General features: G+C 38.2%; 1 protein-coding gene across 2 annotated transcripts; it reads right to left on the reverse strand.

Annotated features, from left to right (window-relative positions):
- Nucleotides 1-1481: 1481 nt before the first annotated feature.
- On the reverse strand, nt 1482-9544 carry LOC101159890 (pre-mRNA 3'-end-processing factor FIP1). Of its 2 annotated transcripts, none has more exons than XM_011474522.3 (15): nt 9262-9544; nt 8835-8892; nt 8309-8378; nt 8101-8213; nt 7328-7389; nt 7109-7219; nt 6673-6803; nt 5544-5662; nt 4770-4869; nt 4504-4660; nt 4329-4410; nt 3568-3620; nt 3274-3463; nt 2867-3013; nt 1482-2014 (listed from the first exon to the last, which is right to left on the reverse strand). In XM_011474522.3, the coding sequence occupies exons 1-15, from the start codon at nt 9338-9340 to the stop codon at nt 1873-1875; spliced, it is 1614 nt and encodes a 537-aa protein (XP_011472824.1). In that variant the 5' UTR covers nt 9341-9544; the 3' UTR covers nt 1482-1872. The 2 variants fall into 2 exon arrangements, with proteins under 2 accessions (XP_011472824.1, XP_004065764.1); XM_004065716.4 differs by having other exon boundaries at nt 1482-2017; nt 9262-9543.
- Nucleotides 9545-13170: the final 3626 nt, after the last annotated feature.

Raw genomic sequence — 13170 nt, forward strand, 5'->3', positions numbered from 1 at the left:
TCCTAAAACTATAATTGTAGCCAGTTTAAAGTACCACCAAACCAAGGATGACTTAGCAACAAAGGCCTTTACTGTGGAGGCATTAAATACTGGTCGTTGTGTCACTTCTACAGCTGTGAAGACAGTCGGGGCTTAAAAACATCTGCAGGAAAGCTCTGCAACTCTTCTGTTGATCGTTATGAAACCAAAGATTGATTTTGAACTTTGTGCTCATCAGCTCTCCTCTTAAAATCACGTTTTTTAGTGTTGAAAAAAACTACTGTTAAATTTGATTTTTGAAAATTATTTAACCACTAATTTATATCATATTTAATGGACTGATTGTGTTATGTACTATTCGTATAAGTACAATATATTGATTTATGATTAGGAGCAATTATGTCCAGGAGATACATTTTCTTTATTTTCAAATCTATTTACAAATTATTTTTCTAAATAGATTTGTGTTTATCTTTGTATTTTTCCTTTTTTTTGATCCCTTGAAATAAACTCCATAATTATTCTTCTAAATCATTATTCTATAACCATTTCTGTAACTTTGTTTACTGTGAAGAACGACTTTGACAAAAACATACACTAAGGATACATGATGCAATAATTCCTTCTTGATCCTAATCATCAGGCACTCCAAAACCTTAATTTTGATACTCAATCCGTAAGAATAATTTCTGGAATATTGTTATAATCACCGCATTTTGATACTTGAGCTGTGATATTTATAATCATTTCAGTTTTCTATGTAAACCAAAGGCGATTCATCTTTTTTATTTGATATAATTAACACTTATGGATTTGCTAAGTGATCTACACCTGGTCTGGAAAAGTATATATGTAACTAATTAGGAGGACTGGATTATGACAACCATGTGCAAAATAAACAGTAAAATATAATGGGATAATATACATTTACTCATTTTCAAGCAATTAAACTTTCTGACAAACTTTACATTTTAACGTATTCAATGTGTCATGTACTGTAAGTAAAAGAATTTCTATTTATAATTAACAGTAATCATAATAGTATCATTTTCATGCTGTATATATATGGATATACAAGTTGTTTTTGTGTACTTTTTCAATTCTCCAATTGGGTCATAATTAATCATTCATGGTTTTATGTGTATTTCTTTTGTCTTCTTTAGAATTTCTTATTTTAATTGATTGAAATAAACTTAAAATAAGCCTGACAGCTCAACGCATTTTCTTCTCACAAAAACCCCCATAAAACTAAACTTCATTTTTATACTTTTAAGTTAAACATAAACCTTTGAATAACACATTTTAAATCCAAAAAGTCCTAAAATATTCGATAGGTGTCATCACTTTAGCTGATAAGCTTCTTTTATTAACTTTCGGATGTACAAGTCAACTCTTTTGAGGACCATTATAAGCTTATATTCTTTAAATTTGCTATATTTTTAACTGTAACCGTGTCCAAAAGCAGAGAAGTCATTTATTCTGAAAGAATGCAAAGACAAAAAGGGTTGTTTTTTTTTTTTATCAAAATTGTGTTTTAATCCAACTCAACAGGTTTTCTCTCTAGAGGTCTTCATCAGTGACAGGAACTACAAACGAACAGAAATGATGCCGAAAATGGTTCTGAGCGAACGCTGAAAATCAAGATGACTTTATCCAAAGGACGACATTGATGGATCAAGTCGACGGGGAGCTCCTCGCTCCTTCGTCTCTCTTCATCCACTCTGAAGTGAGGATGGATGACAGCAGGGTGGAGGAGAATACGGGCTAACAGAAAAAAAAAAAGAGGTGAAATCGACACCTCCACCTGTTGTCTCTTGTTCATGTTCGCCGCCTCTGTGAAGTGTGAGGACAAATGGACATCGGAAAGACAAAGCAGAAGGGGGGCGCTCATCTCTACTCCATGGCCTCCTGGTTCTCCTGGTCGGCGCCGATGTCCTCGCTGGCCTCCTTCCCCTCCTTGCTCCTCTTGCTCTTTTTGTGTTTGTGCCTCCGGTGGCTGTCTCCCTCCTCGCTGTCATGCCTCCTACGGCTGCTGCTGCTAATGGAAGGAGAACAACCGAGGTGTGAAGATGGCGGAGGAAGTGAGATCAGCGTGGCACCAAGAGGAAGGAAGGCGTGGGAAGAGGGAGAAGGTGAGAGTGTGGTCGGAGTAAGGGGGGAAAAGAAGAGGGGGAGGAAGAAAATATGGGAGAACAAAGAGGTGGCAGAAGATTCCATTCATCAGTCCTCTGTCAAGAGAAACTTTTCCTTTCTAACAAATTATTTTGAAGAAAAAAATGTTTAAGAAAAAAATGACTAAACAGGATAGACATTGTCCTTTTTGTGCCGCATTTCCAGTGTTGGATTCGTAACGTCTAGCTGGTAGTCTAAAAGGTTCTGAGTGCCGAGAAAAAAAATCAGGACATTTTTGCAAAAATGTTCATGCTCCATCTATCAATGATAACTTACATAAACACACTGCTGAAGCAATCCTGATTGACTCGGCTAAAGTTAGTTCCGTCATCATAGAATCAGAATCAGTAGAATTGTATACATGTCAGCTAAATGATGAATTTCCAAAGTATGGAGCCTTTTTGTCTTCATACTAACGATGCAGGTATAAAAACCCTTTAACACCAGAGCTGTTGCTCCAATGTTGATGCATTTTGGGTTATCATAACTCTTCTACTGCTTATGCAGTTAACATCATCTCTACAAATTGTGAAATCTGAGAAAAGCAGCGTTGTGCTAATAGTTTTTTGCTTTCTACGGCCAGGTACCAACAACTGTCCCACAGACCGGTCCCAGTCTGCCGCCGTGGGTTAAAGTATGCAGGATGAGGAGTTGGTGTTTTTGCTGCATTCCTGTCGCTAGTCTTGATGGGAAGCAGCAGTGTGCAAAGGTTTACCTGCGAGCAGATTTGTGGCGCCCCTCGTCCTTCTCTCTGTGCCGTCTCTCTCGGTGTCTGTCCTCCTTCTCTCTGCTCGCCCGGTCGCGGTGGCGCTCTGCATAAACGCGCTCCTGGTACTCACGGTAGCGATAACGCTCCTCGTCACTATGGCGACAGACACACGCAAAAGTCATTGCCCCCGTTTCACCCTGGCAATGAAAAGCAAGCAGCCTATTTGAAGGAGGCAGCAGGTAAATTTAGCACTTTCAGGAAGACAGTCTCCTCTTCAATGACTGTGTGTCCTGAAGAGGATCAGGACAGACACCCGTCTCATGTATCAAGCTGGCGCATTGCTATAAAAAACTGAGAGTGGCTCAAATGAAATTCTGCCCGATGGTGGAGGCGGAGAGGTTGGCATCGCTGACCTGGTGTAGTTCACAGCTGAGGGGCTGTGCTCCCGCTCTCGCTCCCGGTCGTGTGTCCTCTCCCGGGGTCTGTCTCTCTCCTTCTCCCTCTTATCCTCTCGACGGGGATAATAGTCCCAGGGCTTGGTGTTGTCCATCATCACGGGCCACGGTGGAGGGACACCGCCGCCCATAGGTGGAGGATAAGCACCTGGAAGGACAGAAGGTGGGAAATGAAATCCAAAAATGTTCTAGAAAAAGACTATTTTTTTTTAAATACTGCAGTGCAGCTGGGGGGGTAGGGTGGAGTTTTACCCTGAGGAAATGGATATGGAGGAACAGAGCGGCCGTCATAACCTCCAGCATGGCTGCGGAAGAAACAAGAAATTACATCTGAGAGATCCTGCTGTGCCTCCATTATGAAAAACTAAATTAAATGTCGAATAAAAATTCTATGTATTTATTCTGAGGTAAAATTAGCAAAAAAAGAATTTTGTTTTAACTTTTATTTTAAAAGGATTAGTTCCTTAATGCCTTCTATTCTTCAGAATTAAGCACATTTTGTTTTAATTCATCACCTGCGCAGACTAGTAAGGTTTTTTATTATTTTAAATTAAAATGTAATAAAAAAATTCTACTGCATTTATTGTTCTCGCTGGATGATTTGTGTTTTACTTTCATGACAGTTTTTGTTTGGTTCAAAAAATCATTTTATGCATTTTGACAGTGCTACCTGTATGAAAAAATAACCCCTCTTGTTAAAGTAAAATATGTCCAACACAAGAGGCCCTCAGTTCTCATCTGCCTGCCCAGCTGTTGGACAGGACAAGTTGAAAAAAAAAAAAAAAAAAAAAAAAAAAAAACTAACTTTCTGTTTTTTCATGTCAGTTTTCCCTTTAGACAGAGAACATCTTAATCAGAAGCAGCATCAGCAGCAAAACATTTAGATTCCATAAACAGACGTGAACTTTTCTTCTGATATTTAACTTCATATCGTTGAAATGACACTTCTTCTAGTTTTAAGGTGCCCTTTAAGTGGTTCCACATCCAACTTTGTATGAGTGTCTGCATGTTACCTGTCCATAGTGGGGATTATAGAAGGAGGAGGACCACCAGTTGGAGGAGGAAATCCAGGAGGAGGCACAGTAATGGGCAATCCTTAAGATGTGAAAACAAGGAGGATGGAGTTAACTCCCTTAATGCAAAACATTGATGTATAAATAAAGGAGAATAAGAAAAGAGGAAACTGACTGGGTGGGGGTATGAGTGGAGGTGCAGTGCTGACATTTGGGGGTGGAGGAAGAAAAGGGGGTGGTGGTATGTTCGGAGGAATTGGTCCAGGTGGGAAGAAGGTGGGAATCTTGGCAGCGGCGGGTTCAGTGTCTGACGTCGAGTGTTCAGAGATCACCTGTGGAGCAGCAGAGCAAACAGGAGGTCCTTAGTGAGCAAATGAAACGCTTACAGAAGACTTTTCATTTATTTTATTTAAATGTTTTTCAAGCGTTCATTTTCTGCACCTGAATATTGTTTCCATCTAAATTGTGTCTGCGCCGCCCTTCTACCCTGCTGATGGTGGCAGTCTGTCCACCAATCACATCTATGGTCCCACTTGATTTCCTAGAAATCAAAAATATCAAGAAATATCAAAGAAGCACCACCTAAATACAACCTGGAACAGCTAAAATGTTAAAACATAATACAACACCAACTAAAAGAGTTTCAATTAAATAAATGTTCCATAAAATTTCATCACTTCTTGCACTAAACTTGTTACACGGGAGATGTCCCCGGTGACGCCTGCAGAACACACGTTCTTGTACGCACCGTAACTCTTCTACCGTTGACACGATCAACGGGAATCAGCTGATTCTGACTCAGAGAAAAGCGGCTTTTCACATCAGCTTTGCACAGATATGCAGTATATTACTAATGTAAAATGTAACATGAAAGCGGAAAAGCTGCTTTTTTTCTCTCCTTCAGAATCCGATGAAGAGCTACAATAGTCAGAAGAATGTCAACAGCAGAGTTTCAGTTGGACAGATTTCTCTGACTACAATGATTAGAAAAAATATCTGATTCTGTTATTTTCCTCATTATCTTTACTATCCATAAAATCCATTATATTTTGAATCTTAGATCATAACCTTGAGATATTTTAAAAAGAAAGTAAATTTTGTCATTTAAATTCTTAAAACTACTTTGGATTAGGAAAGAACGGTCTTCAGTTTGTGTTACGGTCACAAGAAATCTAAATTCTGGGTACAAGAAGAAGAAAAAGAGGAAGGTGTTACCTGGCGACCTGACCGATGGCAGACTTGTACAGACTGATTGGAGATGGGAAGTCTGTCTTAGACGTGTGAACAGGTAAGCTGGAGATGTCCTTCTCATTGCCAGTCCTGCCCTGCTGCACCTAGACACAAAACACAACCGTCATGATGAAGGTAGCATTACTTTACCAGAACTTTAAGCTACTCTGACATATATTACAGAAGAAGATATTTAGTGTTGTCAGCCAAAACAGATTAAGGTATTGAACAGACAGTGGATTTACACTTTAAGACATTGAAGATTTTTATATTTAGAGTAGAACAGAAAAATCTGAGTCATTGATGCATGAAGATGAATACAGGTAAAAAGATGCATAAAGGAAAATGAAAGCAGATAGCTTTTCCTGTCCCTTTAAAATGTTTAAAAATGTTTTCTTTTGTCTACATTTAACTAGTTTTTGCTTCTTCTTTTTGCCATTGATTAACACACTAAATGCTAAAACAAATTTCCTGTGGAGAGCACACACATTGCATCCACTTTCTTATCTGTTCTGTAAAGGACGTTGTACAGGCAGGGCATCCGGCGCAGCTTTCAGCTAGATTTATTGCTTTATAAGTTTACACACAAACACACATTGTGATCAATCTTATTCGGGCTCTTGACATTGTTAGACAAGATGCTTTATAGTCTGGTGTTGCAAGAAGCCGTTGGTTTTATAGTTTAACAGGTTGCAGGAGGAAAACCCTGACAGGTCTACAGAAAGAGATTTCTACCATCAAGGAAGGATGGATGGATGTTCATTCACCACAAAGCCTTAAATCAACATCTTAGCTACTGTAACCACACAGCACAGACTGAAAACGCAATAAACATGAAACCTTTTGTTCTTCAGGTTAGATCAAAATACGAAACCCTCATGCTTTTAAAAATATCTAATCAAAATAAACCTTTCAGCAGGAAGAACAGTTTCATAAATATGAAAGTCTGGATTAATCAGGGCTTTGAGCTAAAGTAGAGGTGTCAGACTCCAGGCCTCAAGCATCCAGTCGGTTTCTCGAGAAATCCGCCTGACCTGCTGCTGATTACATGTATGGCCGGAGTTTGAAGGGTGTGGGCTAAAGAACAGGAATACAATTCATAGCTGTGTCTCACAGTGATCTTGCTGGTCACAGATCCGACTGTCGAGACGTCCAGACCCATTCGCAGCCTCTTCTGTTTCTCGCAGTATGCCTTCCAGGTGTCCTCGTTGAAGCCGTAGTTGAAGTAGTCGGACAGATCCGCTCCTGCACACAGAAAGACGCTTTCAGTGACTGAAGATGATATTTCTACCTTTTTAAGACCGTTAAGTATAGAGAAAGTCTAAAAAAATAAAAATGAATACCCAAAGATGCTTTAGTCCTTATGTTGTTTTTTTTACAATATTTAAAGACTATCAATGGCTTTTCATCTAAAAAAAAGGCAGAGCTGATGTTTTATAGTGACGAAATTGTTTTTATTGCATCACATTTATCCATCTTTTTTTAATTTGTAAAGACAGTAATAACCCTAAAAAGTATAGCTAAAACCATTTTACTTGACTTTTACAAACCTGGCTTCCTCCAGGGCTTCTCTTCAAAGGACTCCACGTCCACCTCCAGCACCGGGACGCCATTGATGTTTCCTGGTGCATCAAGATCCACCCCTTTCAGCTTTGAAGACACTGAGAATAACCAAAATAAATGCTGCTGAATGCTTACAAAGTAAGAAAGAAGAGGAATATTGTTCAAACACAACTGAAAATAATTGTTGCAACAGCTTGGAGACGCACCCTGTCCATAAGGTCTGGAGCCTGACTTTATGTTGAGGTTAACAGGTGGAGTGCCGTAAGTCCTGCAACAAAAATAGAATACTTATTAATTATCTAATAAAATACAAAAAATAATGCAGGCCAGGTTTTTTTTGGCATGAATACATTTACCACGATTATTCAGTTACTGTAAAATAAATAATCACAAATCCATCGCTAAAATTCAACAGATTATTGCTGGGTTTGCAACCAAAGATCATTTGACTTTTACAACCTGTATAAAAAAAAAACACTCAGGTCCATTAAAACTAATTCAAAAAAGAAAACCACATCAAATTTTATGGAATAAAATTGAATACAGAAATTGTTTCAAAAATTCAAGCCTTCACATTTTTATGCAACATTAACAGCTAAAGTTAGGGTCACTAAATACTTCCAACACGTCAACTCAGAAGACATCTCTATGTCCCCAAACAACAACATAGCCTGACAGGAAACAAGAAACCCAGCAGATGCAGGAAGGAAACCGGAGATTTTTTTATTTTTTTTTACATCTCTGTTCTGCCTGTGTTTTGCTGAAAGTCCAAAATCAAAAGTAACACCTTCTGACACCGGTGTCTTTTCCACAATAAAGCCATCTGAAGCCAAAAAAAAGGTTAGAACTTAAAAGGATAAGAAAAAACGAAAAACAACAAAACATTTCTTCTTGCCATTAATTAAAAACAAGAAAACAGCTTCATACAAAAACATTTACTACGAGAAACTGTAAATATTTCCACTGGACTCAAACCTACGTGTATTGTGGTGCTCCGGTCTTAATGTCACCGATGGTAACGCGGACGTCATCGTCGTCATCATCGCTGTCGCTGTCACTTTCTACATCCTCACCAGCAGTTTCACCAGTGGCCTGAAATGTCGGGAAAAAGAGAAAAAAAAGCCTCCAATTTAGTAAAGATGCAGGAAAAAAAGACAGGTGGAGAGAAACAAATAAAAACAGGCTACCTCAGACGCAACTCCGTTTCCTGTTGCATGTTCAGGAGCAGCATCTTCTGCTTGAGCATCAGCTGGTGCACTGCAGGTTTATTAATAAACTGTTAGACATGCTGTAAAGCTTTCTATAACAACAACAAAAGGTCTTGGTTTTATTTGTCCTAATTTCCACAATGATGGTTTATTTTAAGAGATTTACTAATGATATAATTTTATGTCAGATGTTTAACTGGAAAATGAAATAACCGATCAAAGTTTTAGAGCTAAAAAGTCTTGAGTTTTGATGTAATGTATTTAGAATTTAATCAAACTTAAGGGTTCACCTACCTGACATAAGTTAAAGAAATTCAATTCATACACCCACATTTTACAAGCATTTATCACATAAAAAAAGACCACGCAAAGCTTCTGCTAAACGGCTACATCATGTACATGTAAACATGTAAAACAGTCATTGTTTTGGGAAAATTCCCCTAAATTATCAAAATGGTTCTCTTTTTCTTTTTGTAAATGATATTCAATGGTGTTTGTGTTTTACCCGACATCCGTGTTTAACTTTGCTCCTTCTTCATCCTCCTCTTTGGTCTCGGACTCATCTGAAAAGAAACATTAATTATCACCGGGCGGATAACAACACATGTAAACTAATATGACTTGATATCATTGACTGTGTACGCAAAAGCCCTAGAAAAAACACGCATGGCAGAGTGATAAAGAATGTAAAGCTCATAATAATTATAATAAAAAAATATATATTTATAACTTGCTTTTAAGTCATCTTTCTGCTTAAGGCCAAAGCGCAGATTGCTAACTAGCTACCCAGCTAGCACAGACAGACAGCGCACTTTTTAAACTGCTTTACCTTCCAGTCTAATTTGAAGTTAAACCAACTACAATTACTTTGTTGTTTTTTATGTCGGTCATTTTAGGCGACACTTGCATTTCCTTGTAGTTAATTGATTTACCTCCATACAACCATTCCTCCTCCTCGTCCCCGGCGCTAGCATCGGTGGTGGTCGTTTTGTCCGCCTCCTCCGCAGACATGTTCGCCCAGCTCAGAAAAGCTGAAAGTATAAGCGAGACCCTACGAAAAACCACCAACAAAAGAGTACCACTGAGAATTATTACAAAGTCCTACTTTTCGGAGGACGCTATTTTTTTATTAATATACGCATGAATTGGGTTCTTTCAGATCCATTTAGACGTCTACGAGTCGTGAACCCGGAAGAGACTCCGGAGAATGTCCTGCAGAAGCTCAGCAACGGTGTACAACTGAAGCAGAGCGCCCCCTACTGGAGTGGATGATTTAGCGCCATGTGTCCCAATGGAGAGAAAACCTTTAATGTTGTCGGTTGCCCTAGTTTTTACCCCACACACTTTTCAGAGCTTGAAACTGAAAAAACTCTAGCAATTTTACTTTCAAAATAGTAAATAGTATGCAATTATATAGCACTTGATGAGGGGAAAAGCACTTTCTTGCACTGATGGCAGCTATTTGGGTCATTAATAAGGCCAACAGGACAGAATTGGGATTCAACTTTTTGTTTTTGTACTGACTAAACTTACTTTATTTAAAATCAAAAACTAAGTTATATCTACTACATGCCCATGACTGACATGACCCCACCTTCGCCGCATAGTTAGCAGGATAGGCTCCAGCAACCCTGCAACCCTGAAATGGATTGAGCTGAGTTGGAAGATTGATCATACAAACTACATGTAATAATATTACTATAACTTTGTATCATGGATGGGTGACAAACAAAATAAAAAAATAGTTTAAAAGTGTTGTCTTATGAGAGCAACTTTTACTCATGACATCAATGAGTTCTACCTTGCAAAGTTTGGGGAAACTAAGTGATTCTAGATTCGGGGACAAAAAAACAACTCTTGCATTAAATGCTATTATGAACACAGATGCAAAGTTTTGTTCTTGAACCAAGTTTCTGATTAAATACATGTTTGTTTTAAAAAGTTCTTATTTTATTTATAATTTATAAATAGCCATAATATATTTATTATTTTTCCCCACTTCCTTGCAACTTCAACCACTTTATGGCATCAAGAAGCATTCAAGATTCCCACTGTGTTTGCTAATGTAAAAAGGACTGTTAATGCATTTATGGCCAGTTGAGTAGGGCTTCTTTAGGTTTTCAGCAAATTAATGTAAATGTTTGGATTCTTTCACTCTCCTCTCCCCTTTTTCTGCTATCACTTACTCAATGCAGCGCTCACATCAACAGTCATGCACAACATGGACATATGCACTGATTGGCCTGCAATAAAAAATCACTAGGAGACAATTTGTGGTCCTCACTTTTTCAGTGTGAGGGTAGGGGGGGAGAAAGGTGGTAACATCATAGTTGTAGCTGTATTGATTTTCCTCACTCTATCTGAGCCAGGGCTTGATATCACCAGCATCTGCTGTATCACATCATATGTGAGAATTACGTGTGGCTCTCTAAACACAGTTAAGGGCACACACATGCACCTACACTCCAGAGAGCGTTAGACAGGGATCCTAATGCTCTGTCCGTTAAACTGATAATAGAAATTGCATTTATTTTACTCACTCTCTCCCTCTTCTCCAGTTTCTCTCATTGGTTTCTATTTTTGCTGTTGATTTTCATTACCTTTCATCTTTATTTCTTATATTTATGTTTTCAAATTCCATCTTTTATCCATTTTGCTCATTTGATGTACAGCATCATCACAACCATTGTCTTGTTGCAGTGTGAAAGCAGTTGGTTTGGTTCCTGGCTGTCTTGTGACTTTCTTTCTGTTAGTCACTGTGACACTGTTGTGTTTTCTGTGTGTTAATTATGTGCAGGAGCATTTGCGTAGGTTTCAGCGAGCCCCGGAGTTGTTTGGCAGGAGCATCCTGGTTGACGGGAGTGTAGGAGGGAGTCCATTGATGTGACCTCCTCACGATGTGTAGCAGCTTCATCACAGCCTTGCACACATGAAAACAGCAAACATGTAAAGGCCCTGCAGAAGATCCACAAAAAATGTCCAGGGACAACAGTAAGACTTAAAGACACACTCAGGGTTTGGATGTTTTGAACACCTTATGGCCTTTTTCTGATGGATGAGAACATATATTAAGATAATTAAGCTAAAAAAAATAGCGTTTCTGAGAATTTCTTTATTCAAATTCTTGTAAATCAGGAGCACACAAAAAAAGTAATTTGAAAAGGATTGTATTTGTGAATTACAAAATATGCTGGGAAGGCCACAAGCTCCTTTCTCCGAACTCTCAGCAACGGGAAGGGGAAGGGGGGTGGGGTTGCTCTGTGCCGATAGTCCTGCCAAAACTTAGAGGTTAAAATATGTCCTAGAAAAAACTGATGTTTTTTTTAATTTAAGCTAAAAACAACATAATCACAATTAAAAGACAACTTGGAACAATTTTAAAAATAGATATGGAGGACATGCAAGTGGGCATAGTGCATAATTATTGCCGTTTGTTTGTGACTTTTTAAATATTTCTGAATTTGAGCTTTTAAATGGTTTTAAATCTTACCTTGAGAAAAACATCAACCATTATTTTTACACATTTTACCTCCTTGGGAGCTACATTTATTATTTGCTGTGCTATAGCAAAAGCAACATGTTTAGTTTTTTTTAGTACATTGCTGCTAGTTTTTCTTTTCTTCTTTTTTCATATAATTTTCTTTTTCAATTTGTGCCTGATTTCTCTACAATAAAATTGATTGGAAATCTTTTCTGTATCTAGAAAGCTTGGGATCAGATTTAGAAACTTCTTTAGAAGCTTCTGTTGAGGAGACAGACAGTAAAAACATTTAGCAGATATTACAATGTTTTAATTGTGCTCTAAAACAAATGGCTGTGGTTTTCCTGAAGCCATAGTAATTCCATGGGACCATGGATGTCGTTCAAACGTCAACTGCATTGTTGATGCAAATTAGACTGTCGAAAACCAACAGCTCACAGTATTTTGTCACGCATGCAAAATAACCAGCAGAAAGCTGAGATCAAAATGACCCTGAAGATGACCATTTTCATTTGTAATATAAGTTTTGAAGTTCACATTTGAAATGCCACAACGATCAGGCTTTTCATGTCAGAGTCACTGCAACTATTTTTCTAAAGCTACGTTCCCAACAGGCTCAGCAACACGCGTACAAGCAGCCACTTCCAATAAAAAGTCTATGTGATCATGGGTTTTGGGCTTCCGGGTTAAAAACGCTTGTGTTCACGTGTAGCTATTTATGTTTCTAAAACCGTTTTCAGGCTCCACGTGCAAACGTGTGACTATTGAAAGTTAAACCAGGTTGAACTTTGACAAATTAGGTACTCGGATTTGGTAACATATTGATGGCGTCCCCTTGAATTCCCCGAAGTGCCAAACGTTTCAAAATTGACAGAGGAGAAGAAACTTATAATTGCCGTTTTTGCTCTGTCAGAAAACAAAATGACACCAAGTCTTCCAGATAAATCAGAACAAAGCTGTGAAAGAAAAAGCCTGGAGCAAGATTTGCACCGCTTCGACATTTCGCACCAAGCTCCAACAGGCGGCGGACATGAGCTAGTAAACAGTAACAAAAAAAGACAAAGAAGAAGAAGCCCCTCCCTGTTCATTCAGTGTGAAACTGTAGGCTAAATGAGAGTTCAAGAACCCACGTTTAACACGTTCTTGAACTCTCATCACATGCCCGTTGTGTCTGTAGCTTTAAGGATATCCAAACTACATCATTAAAACGGAGATCCATGAGGATAATTAACTAAGGTGATTATTACAGAAACATGAGAGTTTTAGTCCTGATTGTCTTTGTGATTTTAAACTGATATTGTTTTATCTGTTTAATAAATCCCATTGGTTCTACTTAATTATGACATTTACTGCTATCTAA

The sequence above is a fragment of the Oryzias latipes genome, chromosome 1, assembly GCF_002234675.1.
Source record: "Oryzias latipes chromosome 1, ASM223467v1".
Taxonomy (NCBI): Eukaryota; Metazoa; Chordata; class Actinopteri; order Beloniformes; family Adrianichthyidae; genus Oryzias; species Oryzias latipes.